Here is a 20,135-nt window from a genome sequence, read left to right as displayed (position 1 = left end):
TAACGTGGGTGTGGAGTTACCAATTGGGAATGGATTTTGTTTACAGCTAGGGGGCACAGACATGCATTGGGGCATCTTCCCCCGCCTCTCATTTATCCAACGTTGTTTACAATTTGCAATTTATTTTGTAGGCTCTAGTGTTATCAATCTGGAAGCATCTGAGGATGTATGTTAGGCTACCAAAGTAAATACACACTAGTCATGCTCGTTTCTCATTAAAAAGTCCTACCAATTTCTGTTAATCTGCCTTCTCAAAAGTACACGCACTTCAAATATTTTGAATGCCTTTGACATCATGCAGGACTTGGACCTGCTCTTAAAGGGCCACAGCAATGTCCCTCTTGTCAGGGGCACTTCTATGAGGACAACGTGAAGTCTTGTATGAACTTGCCAAAGCAGAGGGCACCACCGCAATTGCTGTTGGTGCCCAGGGTTATTTGAAGCCAGAGCCCAATTTCATAGAGCTGCTTAAGCACAACACTTTACTAAGCACAACAAAATTACAGCCTACTTACAAGAATTAGGTTACCAGCCAAACTACCATGTCCCATGTACAGTTTGTGACTGATACCCTGCTCATTTCTGCTAAGCAGGAAGACGTTCATAGAAATATTGTTGTTCATCGACAGAATTGAAGAAGAGGAGAGGAGGATACGAGAAGAAGAAGAGCGAGAAAGATTACGTCTTGAGGAGGAACAAAGGAGGAGAGCAGAAGAAGAATCACAAAGACAAGAACAAGAACGGTTAGTTTATTTCACTAACAAGGCCCACTTTGCGCAACAAAGTTACTAACAGGGCTTAATTTTATACTGGACCAAAGCCAGATGCCAGTAAGGGGGTGGGGGGGATGTTCACGTCAGCCGGTCAGACTGCAACCAAAAGAGGAAGAGCGCCTTTTAAACTTTACCCATATTTTTACAAAGAAATATTTTTACCCCCCAAAAATGTGGCTGTACTGCATGTCATCCAATGAGAAGTGGATTTAGTGGCTCTATGAAATTGGGCCAGCGTAGTACACAGTACAATATTGTAAAATCTTCAAATTTGTAAAATAGAAATACAACTTGAAAGGACAAGGAGGCATTTTAGAATGCTAACTTGCCACTGACATGCCAGCTGCCGATGTCACGATCGGCTAGGTTCATTTAATTCCAAGCATTCCCACACTTTCAAGAAAAACTGATTTTCATTGTAAGTCTGCTTCCACCTAGAGTCCATAAAATTCTTCCGTTTCATCACTTCTAAAATTGATGTTTATACAAAGCTGTGTGAGTACAAATATTTATCATATCCATTTGATACAAATCTTTCTTGTTGTTTTTAAATACAGGTTACAATTTAAAGAGGCAGTATATAAGCAATTATTACCCCAGTTACAACCAGTCGTAGAACAGCAACATCCCAACAATCCCCAGCAGGTTTGTACATGTGTTGATCATAGTACTGTGTTTTAAATGTAACTCGTTTGTTAAAGGAACACGTTGCCTTGGATCGGTCGAGTTGGTCTTTGAAAAGCGTTTGTAACCGTTTGTTATAAAATGCACATGGGTAGAAAGACGTTTTAAAAGTAGAATACAATGATCCACACAAACATGCCTCGAAAATGCATTGTTTTCCTTTTACCTCTAACACGGTCTGCCATTTATGGGAGTCAAAATTTTGACTCCCATAAATGGCCGAGCGTGTTAGTTCGCAGAGTAAAAGGAAAACCACGCAATTTCGAGGCAAATTTGTGTAGATCATTGTATTCTACTTTTAAAAGATCTTTCTATCCATATGCATTTTATTTTTCTCTACTGAAGTGTGTTTATGAACTAATGATCTTACAGCAAAAATAAATTATCGTCACATTGATCAAAACATCTATCATCATTACATTTCTCATTAATTGTGAATTAGTTTGAGTGGAGTTTGAGTGCTCCAGGGCTAGGTTGATCCAGTTGGACTAGCTAGTTAAACCATGCAGCGTTCGGCTGACACCTAGATCAACTATGATTTTAAGGGGACTGGACGCGTTTGGTAATATTGTAAAAAACCAGAATTCTCACTTTGGTGTATCCCAACAACTGCATAAAATAACAAACCTGTGAAAATTTGGGCTCAATTGGTCATCGAAGTTACAATAGAATCATGAAAGAAAAACAACCTTGTTGTACAAATTTTTATGCTTTGAGATGCAAATTTGTATGCTTTGAGATGCAAATTTGTATGCTTTGAGATGCAAATTTGTATGCTTTGAGATGCAAATTTGTATGCTTTGAGAAGACTTCAGACCTAATAATATCAGTCTTTTACTAGTCTTTTTTATAGTCTTTTAATATTTGAGTGAGAAGTTACCTCTTTCTCAAAAACAACATTACTTTAGAGGGAGCCTTTTTCTCATGACAGCTCTCTGTTTCTTGTTACCAAGTAAATTTGTATGCAAACAATTATTTTGAGTAATTACAAATAGAGTCCAGTGCCTTTAAGTCTAGTCGTCTGTAGTCAGCCACCTGGGCTCGATTTCATAAAGCTGGTAAGCAAAAGATACTGCTCAACAAATTTCTTTGCTAAGCAAAAACTAAGTGGGGCACCAGTCACAGCAATGTAAACTTAAGGTCATTTTGGCTGGTAACCTGCTATCTGTTTAGCATTTCGTTCCTGTGCTTAGCAAGTTTTTGTGCTGACAGGCTTTATGAAATAATGGGGCCTCGAACTTGTTCTAGGTTCACAGTATAGCTCTGATCTATGCACAGCTATGCCAAAATGCACAACCTTTTGCAGTTGAATAGCTTCACCTAAGTGGATAGATACATGTAGGTTTTGATGTATTAATAAATGGCAAACCTGTTTTGTCGCTGCTGTTAGATTAACACATACATGGCGGGTGAGGGTGTTGCCTCATTGTGTTGACCTACACGTATTTTGTTCTCATGTCTACACATGGTAAATACTTGCCCACTGAAACTCGTCAACCCCACACTCTGAAAATCAAAACAAGAACAATTTCCCTGACCAAACATGAATTGTTTTTGTTGTTTTCATGAAATGACAGAAAGCATTGCACTTTTCTTGTTTTGCAGCAAGAAAAACAATCGTATTCTATCTCTTCTTGACTTAAAACAATTTCATGAGTTGACACAAAGCATTTCATTGTCTAGTTTTGCAGCAGCAAGTATTTCAGAAGAAAAAAAAACAATCATGTTCTTTTTTTTGTGACGGAAAACCATTTCAAGAATTGACAGAAAGCATTTCACTTTTCTCGTTCTTGCAGCAACACGTATTTCTACAGCAGCTGCAAGAGCATTACTACCAGCAGTACCTGCTGCAGTTACAGCAGCCAGCGAGGATGGAACAGCAAGGAGACAATCCTGTCACAGGTTTGTTTTCTATTTTCATATTTCATTTCATTTCATTTATTCTGGTTGTGAAGACTAGGACTCTCAAAAAAAGCTAACTTAATCAATGTACGCTGACTTGAGCAAGGTGGTCAAAACGTTGAGACCAATTTAAGAACTGACTCCGCGATAGAACAGTTAATTTTGACAGCCTTTTTTTATACCATCCGCCCGGGTAACAGTTAAAGCCATTATACACTTTCGGTAAACAGTATTGTCCAAGTCCCACACTTAGTGTATCACAACATATAAAATAACAAACCTGTGAAAATTTAGACTCAATCGGTCATCGGAGTCGGGAGAAAATAACGGGAAAACCCACTCTTGTTTTCGCGCGTTTTGCCGTGTCATGCCATGTGTTTAAAATAAATCCGTAATTCTCGCTAACGAGTTTTGATGTTTTCTCAAAAAGTAAAGCATTTCATGGAACAATATTTCAAGAGAAGTCTTTCACCATTACCTTCTGTAAACCCTGTAAATTATTTGTAAATCTGTGAATTTTTTTTTTCCTGAACCGAAAGTGTATAATGGCTTTAAAAAGCAGGACAATTCTTTTCAGAACTGAGAAGTCTCCCGAACAATCTACTCCGCGGTAGTAGAATAAAGAAAGACAGTTCTCTAAGAACAAACTCTACCTGGCAAGTAGATACACACATGGTGTTACCGCAAACCAAATATTTTTATATTAATCACTGCACTAGCCAAGACACCCTATGGAGAAAGACCAAGAAGGAAGTTTCAGTTTTAGATATTGGAGGAAAACCCCAGAGAAATGTTGCAGGGGAACACCAACGCAGTCCGGTGTAACAGTCATGTTATTTTCTTATGGGTTTTTACCTGCATCACAATGCTCGTCCGACATTCCCCATATTGAGATTAATTTGTACAAAAAAAAACACGATGAAGGGTTATCTTAGCACTAGAGCTTTCAGATTAAAAGTCAAGGTTCACAAATAGTCAATAAAGTTTTCAAATTCTGTGGGTTATTCACTTTCCCTCTCCTGCCATGTAAACTGATCATGACAGTGGTGCCGAGATTCAATTTACTCTTTGCAGGAAAACCCGGCACATACAACCCAAAGGGCATTCTTCGATTTTCATCTCTTCTGTCTTTTTAAAAAGATGTTCTCTGTAACTGTAGATCCAGGAATAGACTTGGTTACTGGATGGCGGTCTAAAGTAAACGAATATGACAGTCATATTCATACTATTGGATAAGACTCAAATTACTTGCATGACGGCTTGGTGCAATGTAATGATTTTGGATGTAAACATTCATTCTATTTTTCAAGAAACGGGAGAGTATGTCGCCTATAGAGGTGCTCACACATTATTTTGTTTTGAACAAATGAATTTTTGAATAAAGACAAATCAACTAGAGCTGGACTTAAACCTGCGTTCTCTGGAATAATGCGCCGGAACTCTACCAGCTGAGCTATCTAGCCAGCCCTCATGTTGGCGGTCTCACAATCTGGCCATATCTTTGTTCGGGATGCCAGGCAGAAGCCATTCAACCTGGACCCAATTTCATAAAGCCTGTAAGCACAAAAAATTTGCTTAGCATGAAATTTCTTCCTTGATAAAAACAGGATTACGAACAAAATGTCCATTTGTTGCACATTGCTTGTTATTGGTATTCAACTGTTGCTTGCTTATCCTGAAAATCACGTGGACATTTGATTGGTAATCCTGTTTTTATCAAGGAAGAAATTTTTATGCTAAGCATTTTTTTGTGCTTACAGGCTTTATGAAATTGGACCTTAACTGCTGTATGACCAGGGATCGCATTCATGTTTGTGACTCAATAGGAAGCATCAGCAGAGGAATCTGACTTTTTATTTAAAAATGTCATGTAGTAATACACAAAGGAAATTAACTTGCGAGTAGGACCCAGGGCTGATGGATGTACCAGGGGTTAGTGTCAAGAGGTATCGGGTTTCATTCGGCGCGCTGCCCATGGTAGCGAGGCTGCAGCAGGACCACTTAGCATGTCGGGTCACTGGTCCATATTTGGGATTTTCTAAAGTGTGAACAAAGCTGAGCAGTGTGAACAAAATTGGCTTACATGAAGCTGTGGGAATCAATGAACTAGCCAGCTGGGCTAGTCTGGCAAAACTCTGACTGGTCCCTTGGGTGTTTTTAATGGCATTTGGCTGGCGGACATCAGTCGAGGGAAAACACTGCATACAAAGCGCTCTAAACTGGGTTGTGCATGTTAAGGCAAAATATCCACTATAATGTATGTGAAATGAAGATCACATTTCCTTCCGAGTTGCAAAAACAAAATATTACTGGAAATTTGAGAAGGTCGGCTTCATGACTGAGGCATGTGATTTATTGATTCGATTTCTACAGAATTTTGTGTAATGAATTTATGACGTTAGTGTGATGCTGTGTTCATGTACATTATGCAGACAGTTTGAAACAAAAAACAAATTTTAATAAAATTGTCAAAAAATATTCAATTATGTAATTCAATCTATAAGTTTTGAACATGTAAACACTTTTGCTGTACCTAAATTCTCAGATTTTTAAAATTCTATGGTGTCTCACTTTCCATTGGAAACAGTTACAAGAATTCTTTTTTTTTGAAAGGTGTTTTGTGATATTGTTTGATATTATCAATTACTGTTGTCATCATAACATCATAAACAAATATTCTGTCTGAAACAACTTGTCCGTTAGTACGGGAATCAATGTGTGGTGAAGAGGTTTTCAACTTGTGGTTTAATCCCAACGAGGCCTGGTTCTTGATAATTTTACCGAGACGAAGTCAAGGTAAATTATCAAGAACCAGGCCTGGGCGGGTTTAAACCACTAGTTGAAAACCGATTCAACACACTTTGATTCCCATTCATAAATACCTTTTCGGTCAAAAACATCATCACTTTTTGGTCAAAAAGTAAAATAAATGCAAAAATTATAATTGTTAAATGATTTCTTTCAACACAACACTCCTCCAGCTATGAAATGGTAAAGCCCACCGCCGCCCTCGGGTAAACAACTCCTTATAAGGGAATGCTGTGCGCGTCATGCTTATCGCGTGATGTGGCACATATGTTTCAGCCGTTGCTCTCGACCAATAGGAATGAAGAAACTGTCTTATAAGAACACAGGTGCAAGGTCGCGTGTCACGCTCATGAATTTACACTTTTTACCGCTCTCCACCAATGGGAATAGCGAAACTGTCTGAGGTATTTATGAATATAAAATTAAGTACCAAGTGGCATACCGGGGCACAAATTTTCTTAGAAAGATCCACAAGACGGAAGGGCTTGTAGCTCAAGATGTTTACTGGACCAGAAATTAAGTACCAAGTGGCATACCGGGGCACAAATTTTCTTAGAAAGATCCACAAGACGGAAGGGCTTGTAGCTCAAGATGTTTACTGGACCAGAAATTAAGTACCAAGTGGCATACCGGGGCACAAATTTTCTTAGAAAGATCCACAAGACGGAAGGGCTTGTAGCTCAAGATGTTTACTGGACCAGAAATGTTTGGTACAGGACCAGAATCATAATGAGAAAAAAAAACCTGAGTCCTGAAAACATACATTCATAAATACCTAAGACAGTTTATCCATTCTGATTGGTCGAGAGGGCATCACGAGGGGTTGTTTGAACGGATGATATAACACCAGTAAAAAGTGTTATAACATGGGCGTGACACGCGAGCTTGCACCATCACACACAGCGCTTATAAGACAGTTTCTTCATTCCTATTGGTCGAGAGCAACGGCTGAAACAATACGCGCGACGCTCACTGCAATCTCCTTATAAGGAGTTGTTTACCCGAGGGCCTTACCATTTCATAGCTGGAGCTGTGTTGTGTTGAAAGAAATCATTGAAGAATTATAATTTTGCATTTATTTTACCTTTTGAACAAGAAGTGTTGATGTTTTTTGACCGAAAAGGTATCTATGAATGGGAATCAAAGTGTGTTGAATCGGTTTTCAACTAGTGGTTTAAACCCGCCGAGGCCTGGTTCTTGATAATTTACCTCGACTTCGTCGCGGTAAAATTATCAAGTCCAGGCCTCGGCGCGGGTTTAAACCACTAGTTGAAAATCTCTTCACCACACATTGATTCCCTTAATTAAATGCACTCAGACATCTGTAAGAAGAGAAGATTTATCGCATCTGTCTCTGCAGTTTGAAGTATATTTCATTTAAGGGTTTAGGTACTTTTTGTAACACAAAACACAATGTCCACAGATGGTGTTTTCTGTCCTGCAAACAGTACCCAAACCCTTTAAGTCAACATTTGAACATTGAACATAATTTGTTTCCGTTAAAAATAGTACACAGTGGGTTACATGTATTGATATTCAACTGTAAAACACAAGAGCGCCCGACTTGTCAGATCATGAGTTTACTGTCCCGATTTTAATACCACTGGCCTGGGATCTGCGGTCCAGTGTAAAATTCAAGCTTTGATACCCTATTTGATACATTGACAGTACTCATGAGATGCGTACATTTACATCTTCAAATTCAGGCAAACGTCTTGACAAAGTTGACCTTTTTTGTTTATAATTTCTTGACTTTCCAGGAAGTAACGGAGAGTCGGCAACTGCCGCGGACCTTGAGCAGGGCCTGACTGATCTCCATCTATCCAGCCAAGCACAAGCTCCTAATGGAGATTTGAATAGGGATATAGATGAAGACGAGGGACCAGACAGAGGTAACTAAAAAGTTGAGCTTGTTTTCAGTAACATGGCAGAGCTGCAAACTGCAGAAGGATCTCTGAAAATAAACCAATATTTCCATGATCTCATGAATTTTTTTTAAAATCTCCCTGATTTTGGAAACTTTTCCCTATTATGCTGAATGTGGTTACTAATATCTCCCTGATTGTTCGACATAATCTCCCTGATTATGAGATACAAATGTTGGCAGCTCTGGCATGGAACTCTTCTTCCCCATTCCACTAATTTGAAAAAAGAGAAAAGCAATCTATGGTAAATTGGATGCTTAAAGGTAAAGTAAAACGAAACTGCTTTGCTACTTCAGAATCTCAAATAGTTATTGTTGTACCAAAGTTGAAACCAGAATGACACTTTAATCCTTATGCACAAAATCACAAACAAAACGTAAACTGTTGTTTTCTCTCATGCATGGCCACCAAATTTGTTGAAATGTTCACAGCTTAGGCCATGTCGGAATTGCCAGCTACGCCATCATGCTAATGTAGTATGCCATTTAGCAATAGTTGTAGCCGTAACCGTGGCTGCTTATTCAACCTTAACATCTGTGTACCTGCAAACTGTTCAGATTTAATAGGGGACTTTTGGGACGCTAGGTGGCAGCAGACTTACTAGGTAATTCCATTGTCCTTGGTAATGTGCTCTTGCTAGAACTACATAAACAATGGCTATTTACTTGGTAAGGCTGCTGCCACCTAGCGCCTCAAAGTCTTCTGTTTGAATTGTCTAAATTATTGAGATTACTGGCTGTAGAAAATCAGAACATTTCTATTTTTGACAAGAGACAGCAATGAGCAAGATCAAACATTTCTGTCAAACGAGGTGCCATTTACTTGCAACAGTACAGATTTTCAGGAAACAGTGATTTTTTCCTTTCTTTTAAATAAGCATTACTCGCATTACTTCTTGCGTCACTATCTGTGGACCCATAAAACTGGTGTTCCTATTTCTGAGGTTTCAATGCCGACAGGTATGCCTTAATTGTATGGTGTGTTTATTAAAAACTTGACGATTGGAATAAATCTGCGCTTCCAAGAAACAATGATATTCTTACCATTTAAACCGTATAATGATGTGCTTTTTTTCTAGAAGGGACAGAAATAGCCAAGCCAACCTGCTGGACTGCAGAAGACAGCAAGGAGTTCAAGGAGAAGCTAGACAAGGACTCTGAGGGCATGATCAAGGTGGGGCACGGAGAAACCGTCACGGTACGGGTGCCCACTCACGAGGAGGGCAAATACATCTTCTGGGAGTTTGCTACGGACTACTGCGATATCGGATTTGGTTTACACTTTGAGTGGACGGTCGCCCCCAGCAATGCTATCAGCGTTCATGTTAGCGACTCAAGTGAAGAGGATGAGCTTGATGATGATGATGAAGGTATGAGAGCAGTACCCTTACTTGTTACACTCGCAACAGTCAAAAGTCCTCCAAAATTTGAATCATCGTTTAAAATTATTTGGTACATTTAAGCCCTGTACCAACCTCTCTGCCCTTGGGGCAAGGCAAACCAGTTTTATCAAATTCCAACTGCTTTTTTTGTTTCTTGTGTAGGACTGAATGCTTTAAAGGTCATAATCAGAGTCCAACAGCTTGGGTTTTGAGTTGCTATATGCAGGCCTTGAAATAACCCAAGGCACCCACAGCAATTGCCTTGATGCCCTGTGCTCTTGCTGTGGTACCCTTTGCAAAGTTTCAATACAAATTAAAAATTGTCCTCATAAAAGTGACCCTCACCAAAGGAATATTACTGTGCCTCTTTAAGTATAAAATTCAAGGCCTTTCGTTTAAACCATACCTCTTGGACTCTAATGGTCCCAATTGCTCCAAAATTGCTTTAAACGATTTAGGAGGATTTAACTCTGTACCACCCTCTCTGCGTTTGGGGCAGGGCATACCAGTCTTATCAGAGTCCTAACATTTAAGTGTTAGGTTACCATAGACTCGAACAAAGTGGAGGATTCAGGGGTTGGGGGGGGGTGGTCCCTAAAGGCACTAATGAGTTAGGGTTAACTGTAACTATCAAATTCACTTATGGTACCAACTTGGACTCACTGCTGTACCGTCTTTTCTTTCCTTTTTCCAGAGGACAAACCAGACCCCGAGCGAGGCGCCAAGGAGAATGGTCCCCCTATTGACGAGATTATACCAATCTACAGGCGGGACAGTCACCAGTTCAAGTTCTGTGGGAGTCACAAGTACCCAGGTCGCGGCGTCTACCTGCTGAAGTTTGACAACTCCTACTCCCTCTTCCGTGCGAAGAGTCTTTACTACAAAGTCTACTACACACGGGACGATCCATCATAAGAGACGCGAAGGGTTTTGTGGTGTGTAGGTGCCTAGTGAGAGATCGATTTGACTTAAATTGCTTCATAAACTGGTTATATTTATAATTGCAACACACACTCGCTGGCCTTGATATTGTCATTATTCGTACGTGCTGGCTTTCTTGTAGTGAGGTTGCATTTAGCGTCTGTATTAAAGACTTTGCTGTCGTCAAGATTCAACACCTTCCCCCACCCTTGGATTGAGAACTTGCGGTAAAGGAACTGTATATGCACAGAAATATATACAAGCGGTGACTTTATTTGGTTGAATGCAATTTTAATTTGAGCTTCTATGCACTGCAAGAAACACTGTGTGATTCAGCATCGGTCCTCTTGGAGGTTTTTTTCTCGGATAGTGCTATAAAGATGGAGAAGCAGATGAAGAAAGAGATTTCTTGGAGATGTTAATGGAAAGACATAGGATCAAACAAGTGTGCTTTGTGTGATCGCGGCAAAAAACAATGTGTGATTGTTTACAAAGTCTTTATAGATGCTTCGTAGAGCTGTCTGCGTTGTGATCTAATGGGAGACTTTTGGATGGTCCGCCAGTAGTGCGCGTGCTCAGACCTACGCGCGAAATACTTAACATGTGCGCTCAGGCTCAGAGCTGCAACAAGGAACAGTTATGTCTGCTGCCCCCAGCGTCTCAAAAGTCTCCCATTCTCCTTCCTTCCCTGTGGTTCCCCGACCCTTACTCTTGAACTTTCCTTCCCCCATCCCTTCAAGTTGATTGGTGATTTCCCTCAGTTTGCATTTATGCCCTTAGAGCCAGTAAGCTCATGCAGAGAATGCGTGACAAGTAATGATCAATGTAAACCTAGAAAATTGGCATCTGTATATCGCTGTTGTATGTACTTATTTAGGTACATGTTTCCTTCAGGAAAGCCCGGTTCATACTTCATGCGAATGCTAAGTAAGATTTGAAGTAACATGGTTGTTACGTTACAAAGGTTTCGCAGCGCATGTTTCGGTGCTCAATTGTTTCCAATTACTCGTTGCGAATTTGTAACGTCAAAATTCGTCATTGGCAGGAATTGTGAACCAGGCTTAAGGTTGCATACACCCCCCACCCTTATCACTTTATGGGTCTCTGTAATGCATATACAGGCACTGGACATGTTTGGTGATTACTAAAAATGTATGTTTGCATAAAAACTTACCTAGCAACAAGCAATGGAGAGCTGTTGATAGTTAAAAAACATTGTGAGAAATGATACCTTTGTAGTAACTAGTTTTTGAGAAAGAGGTAATCTCACTAAAATTGTTCAATTTGAAAAAGACTTCAGGCCTGAAGCCTTTCTCAGGCATCTGAAAGAATACAAACTTGTGCAACAAGGTTTTTATTTTTTTGGCTTTCATTATTTGATAACCAATTGAGCCAAAATTTTCACAGGTTTGTTATTTTATGCATATGTTGGGATGTACATCAAGTGAGAAGACTGGTCTCTGACAATTACCAATCATGCCCAGTGACTTTCATTCAACCAATGTCCAGTAAACAATGAAAGTTAAAAATGAATATTGTTACATACATACAAGGAAAGAAAACAGTGTTTTATTCTTTTTGTAGAAATAAGTCGTGTTGAGGTTAACATTTTAAGTGGAATAAATCTTGATTCATCACCAGAAATATGTAAATAATGAGTACACACTGGAAGAAGTTGGTGTTTTCAAGATTTGTTGGTGGGATCTGGAATTCAGTCCTGAAATTGCAATGCAAAATTCTTTGAGTATAGACCATGTGAACTTTGTTTACAATAAGTGTGACCTTGCACATTCTTTGGCTAGTCTGGCAGGCAAGATACTGCACTGGTCATATGGGAAAGTTGACATTTTGTGTCATAATTTCCACATAAATCCAAGAGTTATGAAAGTAAAAGCTGAGATGTGCCCCCTTTCATCATATCAAAAGTTGATAAAAATTAGACAATAAATGCTCCATAAAATATAAGGTTTTATCTTTCCTTCCATTAGGCTGTGTACAAATTGTGCCTGTAGAAAGTCCAGGCTTTGTGGCTCTTTTGTAAACATGTGATGTCACAGGTCACATCGTCTATAGTTACACATTCTTAGTTTCAAAAAATGGCCGAGACTGAGGGATGTGTTTTTGGATCTCCTGATAAGAAAAAAATTTCATTCAAGAACCAAATAACTTTAGAGATTCGAGCGAGGCTATGTAAGTGGTGTTTGAGGCATTGCATGGTGAGGTATCAATGTATAATCGGTTTGTGGTAACACCATGTGTGTATATCTACTTAGCTGTGTAGATTAAGTTCTTTTGAGAACTTGTCTTGCAATTGTTTATTCAACTGCTACAGAATCGACTTTTGGATTTCAGGAGACTGCACAGTTCTGAACAGTTCTTTTCAGAACCACTTTTCGGAACTGAGAAGTCTCCCAAATTCTGAAAGTCTATTCTGCGGCAAAAGAGTAAACAGCAAGACAAGTTCTCAAAAGAACATAAGACACACAGCAAAGTAGATATTGAAGATGGAGTCCATAAAACTAGAAAGTCTGTGACTTGTGCATTTTGTCTTCTGAATGATAAAGCTAGAAATACACAGTGTAAGTTAATGTTTAGTTCTCACCAATGTACATTTAATTTTCGGGTTACTTTATTTCTTTGTTCTATTAATTTGAAATGTACATGTAAATCTCAACAGTAAACGAGGACTAAGGATTCAGCAGGTATGCCTCGGTGGTTTTCAGGAGAGCTTATTCAATACAAAGTATCACGTTCTTAAGATAACTAACTGTTATCCTTAAAGTAGTCAAGGAATTCAATGGTATTGTCTTTAAAGTTGAATTGCTGTTACAGGAATTCCTTTCTTTGATTTATTAATTTGAAATGAACATGTACAAAAATCTCAACAGTTAATAAGGAACAAGAATTCAGCAGGTATGCCTCAATGGTTTTAATGTCCATTGTTTAAGCTGTCTAGTGTAAAGCTTAGTTTTGCAATATGTTTGTTTTTGATAGATGTTTAAAAAGTAACCACCTTTTCCTACACCATGCTTTCTTTGAACAAAACTCAAATCTTTGAAATGTTTTTGTTTCAAGGGGTTGTTGTTGTGGGTCCCCTTTTGATAGAAAATGGTTTGGATAAACTCTAGTGAATATTTGTCACAATTTTTTGGGGTCTATGACAGGTTGTTCTAATGACCTAAATATTGTGGATTATGATCAGATAGTTAAGGTTCTTTTCTTAATAATTATAAAGATTCATGTGTAAAATAAATATATATCACCATGTGAGTTTATAATGATATAAATATTAAATGCTGAAAAGGTCTAAAATATATACACCTTGTCACTATTGTTTTACATTTGGTGTGTCCTTGTCGTCGATATTTTGCATGGTTGCATGTTTTTTTTTCAAAATGTCCACAGATTTACATTAAACTTACAGGGTTTGAAGATAATGAAAGTAGAAAGCTTCCCTTCAAATATTACTTACTGGGGTGCTGTAGTTTTTGAGAAATGAGTAAAACAAGGTCATGAAAATAAACTGCGCCAATAAAGTATCTAAACACTTACAAATGGTCAGATATATCGGAACCTGAAACAGTATGCCAAAAAATAATTATTCATTTCGAGTCACCGTTAATTTCTGCACATTTTGACACATTTTGTGTTGCGCTACGATGTTGTTTGGTGGATTTACGGGCACTTGAGTGGCTTAAGGTCGAATTTCAAAAGTTGCAAAAGCCTCTATTCAAGCTAAATCGTTGTAATTGTGAGTAAGATCGGCGTTTCTTTTGCTCGCCTTTTATAAATGACGTTTTTTTTGTCGCGTTTTGGATAAATAGGTTGCGATGAACATACTCACCAATAATTGTCAGTAACCAACAATGGTAAGACAGGGAATGGTGTTTCAAGATAACAGGAAAGATGGCTCAAACGACCAAACAACGGATCGTTGGTTTGATAGAAGCCGGTACGTCGATGCGAGCTGCAGCTCATCAGGTAAAAACGTCACCAGCGACGGTCAGTAAATGGTGGAATCGCTACCAAGCTCAGGGAAATGTGGACGACCTGCCAAGGAGTGGCCGTCCGAGGGTGACTTCTGCAGCAGAAGAAGAAAGTGAACAAGTCCATAAAGCCTGACACCACTCTCGAGGGGTTTGCGACGCATCCTGATCAGGAAATGGCAGGGGATTGACCAGGGACAGATCAGAGGTCTCGTTGAGAGTATGAGAAGACGACTCCTTGCCGTTCAGGACAGTGATGGAGGACACACCAAGAATGGAGGACAGGATAACAGCAGTTACGGCAATTAATTTCATGGTCATGTAAACGAAACGAGTTTGTGTATTTGTCTTGATTTTGTCTGAGTGTGATGCTTATGTGAGTTCCCTTTTGGAATTGGGGTGAATAGGGGCTTTTGCAACTTTTGAAATTCGACCTTAAGCCACTCAAGTGTCCATAAATCCACCAAACAACATCGTAGCGCAACACAAGATGTGTCAAAACGTGCAGAAATCAACGGTGAATAGAAACGAACAATTAAATTGTTGTATACTATTTCAGGTTCCGATAAATCTGACCATTTGTAAGTGTTTAGATACTTTATTGGCGCAGTTTACGTTTTTACATGCTTAAAGACAGTGGACACTATTGGTAATTGTCAAAGACTAGTCTTCACACTTGGTGTATCACAACATATGCATAAAATAACAAACCTATGAAAATTTGAGTTCAATCGGTTGTCGAAGTTGCGAGATAATAATGGAATAAAAAAACACCCTTGTCACACGAAGTTGTGTGCTTTCTGATGCTTGATTTCGAGACCTCAAATTCTAAACTTGAGGTCTCGAAATCAAATTCGTGGAAAATTACTTCTTTCTCTAAAACTACGTCACTTCAGTGAGTTGTTTCTCACAATGGTTTATACCATCAACCTCTCCCCATTACTCGTAATCAAGAAAGGTTTTATGATGATAATTGTTTTGAGCAATTACCAATAGTGTCCACTGCCTTTAAAGTAATTTTCGTCTCATGATCTGTGACGTGAGACGAAAATTATTTCCATGACACTGTTTTACTCATTTCCCAAGAACTACAGCACCTCAGCACGTAATACTTTCAGGGAAGCTTTCTGCTATCATTTTCTTCAAACTGTGTAAGTTTGGTGTAAATCTGTGGACATTGTGTTTTCTGTCCTACAAAAAGTGCAACCCTTTAAGGGGTTTGTGAATGAACTAACTTTTTACCCTTCCCCAAAAGAATGATGCGCTATGGTGATATTTGTGGTTCCAAGTATTGAGACATTCATTTCAGTTTACCAAACCGAAATCCAATATCCTCACCCTCCTCTACCGACCCTTTCTCTAATAAACTGTTAATAGTTTGTCCAAAAATCAGTTTTTCTATGCAATGCAATTATAAGCACACATCACAAATAGATAAAAAAAAGGGTACAAAAATACAAAATAAACGAAACGTTTATTCTTGTTTGCTAAAGGAGTTTGATTGCATCAATAACATGTTTAGACCTTGCTCTTTCTTCCAACAGTTGGTTAGCTCTTTAAAACATAAATATTGTTTTGTTTTCGTTTACCCCTCATCTTAGGACTCGGTAAGATACGGGAAGTCTTTCAAGACTATTGACAGGGGGCGCTACACCCAAGCACTCCTGGGGTTCGTTTTGGCGGCTGTAACCGATAGTTGTTTATGACGTCATAACCAAAATGGTAACCGAGCTCACAACTCGTTCATCGTTCAGTCTTAACAGCAGAACCAACGACCAACAACGGAAACAGTGTTTGGTTACCGCCGCCAAAACGCACCCCTGGGAACGAGGTTGGTGCACCCTTTTACTCTCCGCGGCCATTTTGTTTCTGATCACGGGTATCGTGTCTTCAAAGGCGACTGCTCCACGTGTGTGTGGTGGAAAAGCAGATTTTCTGCAACATTTTACATCGAAAACCGACATCAAAATTTAACAACTTCCATGATGATACTACACGGATGTTCATAGAATCTTCCTAATCAGGTAAGTGATTCATGTGTTGATGCAAAAGAGGAACATTGAGGGGGTTTCTAAGACAAGATTGATTGTCTTGGCAATACAGTCAAACTATTGTCGGCTAATGATATAACCCAAGACAAATCGAAGAAACATAGATTGTGTTAAAATTGATTAAACCACTGAAACATTGACCCACATCGACTTTGCTGATGAATTCTAACACTTTGCACTACACGTTTTTTGTTTCTCCAATTTCTTCAAAGTTCAATGCAGGTGTTTAGAGTAAATTCACAGGGCGCACATATTTTTCTTTGAATTGTTTTCGGATCCTTGTTTTCTTGTGTGTTGGGAATTAGATTTGACGACATGAAGTACTGTACATGTCATGTATATGTGGAGACAATTTAAAGGCCCCCTGAACATGCTGTCCTGAAGTAAAATTTCCTAATGCCTTATACTTTCTAGATCCACTCATTATGTATGAACGCTAATTTACATCCATACTCTAAATATAATTTTGTTCTTTTTCAGAGTTCGTGGAATCTGAATGTTTCCCTTTCATCAGAAGTGTATGCTGCCTCTCCCTGCATCTCAGCAGTCTTTCCAGTCACAACAGCAGTCACTGAGGTACAAGCCTCAACCGTTCTGTAAGACAACCAAAATGTATATTTCTATTACTAGCTGTAGGGCCATAATAATTTATACCAACACATTAATTTTGCCCAAATTTCTCTCATACTTTTTTTGTTCTCCTAAGACCCACATTATTTAAGACTTGTTCTTTTTTGTGGGGCCTCCGAAGAATCCGTTAAATCTCTATTAAAAACTTTCATTTAGATGAGCCCTTCTTCTCGATGAAATGTTCATACTTTTCCCTCAAGAGCCTAACATCATGTCTGTATTACAGTCTAAGCATCGTCAATTCGATACTAAACTACCCTTGAGGTTATTACCTAATATTGTGAATGAGCATTTTTGGAGTTTTACAACTGATTCTAATTCACCAAAAGGACCGATTACACTGTATTTCTGTACTTGCAAACATGGAATTACTGTTCATGAATAATATGTAACTCTACCCCCCCCCCCCCCCCAAGAATGTTGAGGAAAAGAAATTAGCTTTATAATTTTGAATGCATCCTATTAAATAGGTGTACTTGGTAGTTACTCAAAAAATTAATTACCCTGAAAACGTTAGAGCACTGGCCATGTTGATGTTAAAACAATGTTGTTGGAAAAACACCCTTCAAAGTAAAATGAAGTGAAATGTAGTTTTAGAGAAAGGCTTCAGGCATGAAGCCTTTCTCATGCATATGAAAGCACACAATTTTATGCATGGAATGTAGGTTTCCTTTCATATTTTGTTTTCAACTTTGATGGCCATTTGAGCCAAAACTTTCACTGGTTTGTGATTTATGCATTTATTGAGGCACACCAAGTGAGGAGACTGGTGTTTGATAATTACCAAAAGTATCCCCAATCTTTATTATTTTCTAAAAGTTACTTTTAATTAATTCATCAACACCTAGAAGGGGAATAGGGGATCACCAAAGCCGTGCATAGAACCAATAATTGTCCAAGTATTATGATTCATCAGAAAATAATAAGCAAACCAGACTAGATTGTTTATTTGAATTTTCAAGACTTTATTTGAACAAACTCATGTTTTCCAAAGAAAGAAAACAATAACATCAGTTAGTGCATCCACACTGTTAGACATAAACCCCCACCCACCCCTTCCTCAATAACTTGATTATGACTAAGATGTATGTTACGTTTCCGGAATGTTTTAATTAAAACAATTTTTGTTTTTGGGGTGCTTTGGCACTCCTATTGCTTCCTTACTATTCATTTTGATAGTTGCTTAAATTGATGGTTAGAAATGTGCCAGTTGATGTAAAATTGCTTAAACCTCATTGAAATTATTTCAAAATGTCTTCTTTTTTTATGCACTTGTCAAGTGCCACAATTCAAAAATTGTATTTGTAAAATCAAATACAGCTTTCAATTCAAACTTGTATTTATTAAAAGTATTGAAAATGTGTATAGTTTCAAAATTCAACTTAAACCCCAAAACCAGTTAAGAATTTATCCGAGAAAAAACATCAGCTGGCAAATGACAACCATAGCTAAGAAATATAAATGATCAACCAAGGAAGAAATGTAACCTGTTTTTTCCAAAAGGAGTCCACATGGCTAAAAAAAACTAGTCTCATGAAAACATAAATTAACTATTTGGTTTCCACAAACTTGTAAAATAATTGTTTGTGCATTTTCAGAATATTTACAGAATCGAAGCATTTTTTCTTTTTTTATTTCAAACAAATCTAATTAAATTTGACTCCTTTATGGTTTACAGGTTGCATTTCTTACTTATAAAGAAGGTACAACATTGGTATTCATATACTGCATAGAGTGCACAAATTTTGACACAAAAAACATTATCTAAAACTTGCAGCGTTTCAAAAACAAATTCTTTATTTATTGTTTATCTCAAGACAGTTTTTACATCAAGTGGACATTTAGATGAATGTTTACTTGCATGCTTACCAAAATTTACGGTAATGCATGTTCACTAAATTCCCGCATTAAACTTATAAGTTAAATTCACAATAGCGTTACTACCAATGTTGTATCTTCTGTAAAGGCCGCATCTTATAGCTTGTTCTGTGACTTTATAATCTCAATCTTGGAAAGTTTTTGAAGTCCACAAAGGGACACAGAGAGTCAAAAATTACTAAGTACAAACATTGACTATGAGTTTCTGCTCAAAAAATTACTAAGTACAAACAATGGCTAGTGTTTTTGTCAAAAAATGACAAAGTCCAAAAAAAGACTAAGTCCAAACATTGACTATGAGTTTCTGCTCAAAAAATTACTAAGTACAAACAATGGCTAGTGTTTTTGTCAAAAAATGACTAAGTCCAAAAAAAGACTAAGTACAAACATTGACTATGAGTTTCTGCTCAAAAAATGACTAAGTCCACAAAAGGACACAGAAAGTGTTTTTGTCAAAAAATTACTAAGTCCAAAAAATTACTAAGTACAAACAATGGCTAGTGATTTAGTCAAAAAATGACTAAGTCCACAATGGGACTCCATTTTATTGTTATTTAAAGTCACAACAAGCTATAAGACGATACCTTTAATAAGGGGCTGCATTCCATTTTGATGTACCTAGCAATATAATCTTATGGTAATTTGAATTTGACTCCTTGTATAAGTGTCATGTGCAAATTTCTAGTCGATTACTTTGTTGGTGTACATTACTATGGGATACAGTCTCTTCTGCACCCCTATAGGGGGTGCACTTGGTTGATCAATATTTTAATAATAGGGGGGGTAGGGCCAAACTTTTTACGCAGTTAATTTCGAACCGTACAACGGCACGAGAAATATTTTTGGCTGACTTAGTCTATATAAAAAAGGCAATTTTTAAGGGATTTTTTTGATTTTTTTTAAGCACCACTGAACTGTAGAAGCAGCAGAGTTGCGCAAACGTGTGTGCCGGTCGGTGTGGCCAACTACTATCTAGAAAGTGAAGCGACTTAATGATCTAAGTATTAATGGAACGAAAGCATTTTATTAAGTTAAATCAAGTTAATGTTTCATTGATAGTCTGTTTTACCAATGTCCTGCTTTACATGATTGACAAACTAAAAAGATTGGGGTTTTTTTAAATTCCGAAGCCAAAAACAAACTTAAGATTTTTTTTTTTCAAAGTCCAAAACGCAAGTCGGAAAGGATTCTGTTGC

General features: G+C 38.0%; 1 protein-coding gene across 2 annotated transcripts in view; it reads left to right on the top strand.

Annotated features, from left to right (window-relative positions):
• The window catches only part of LOC117297847 (Golgi resident protein GCP60-like), a 31,010-nt gene extending 19,422 nt beyond the window's left edge, over window positions 1-11,588 (top strand). Inside the window, exons 4-9 of one of the 2 annotated variants that reach the window (XM_033781021.1) lie at window positions 630-743; window positions 1,331-1,418; window positions 3,254-3,359; window positions 7,928-8,059; window positions 9,171-9,456; window positions 10,166-11,588. In XM_033781021.1, the coding sequence (XP_033636912.1) occupies window positions 630-743; window positions 1,331-1,418; window positions 3,254-3,359; window positions 7,928-8,059; window positions 9,171-9,456; window positions 10,166-10,388 (949 nt within the window). In that variant the 3' untranslated portion in view covers window positions 10,389-11,588. Of the gene's footprint in view, window positions 1-629; window positions 744-1,330; window positions 1,419-3,253; window positions 3,360-7,927; window positions 8,060-9,170; window positions 9,462-10,165 lie in introns of both variants that reach the window. The other variant, XM_033781015.1, reaches the window with a different exon arrangement.
• Window positions 11,589-20,135: the final 8,547 nt, after the last annotated feature.

This window comes from Asterias rubens, chromosome 1 (assembly GCF_902459465.1).
Source record: "Asterias rubens chromosome 1, eAstRub1.3, whole genome shotgun sequence".
NCBI classification, from domain to species: domain Eukaryota; kingdom Metazoa; phylum Echinodermata; class Asteroidea; order Forcipulatida; family Asteriidae; genus Asterias; species Asterias rubens.
Note: the sequence above shows the minus strand (reverse complement) of the source record. Positions and strands in the feature narration are given on the sequence as shown.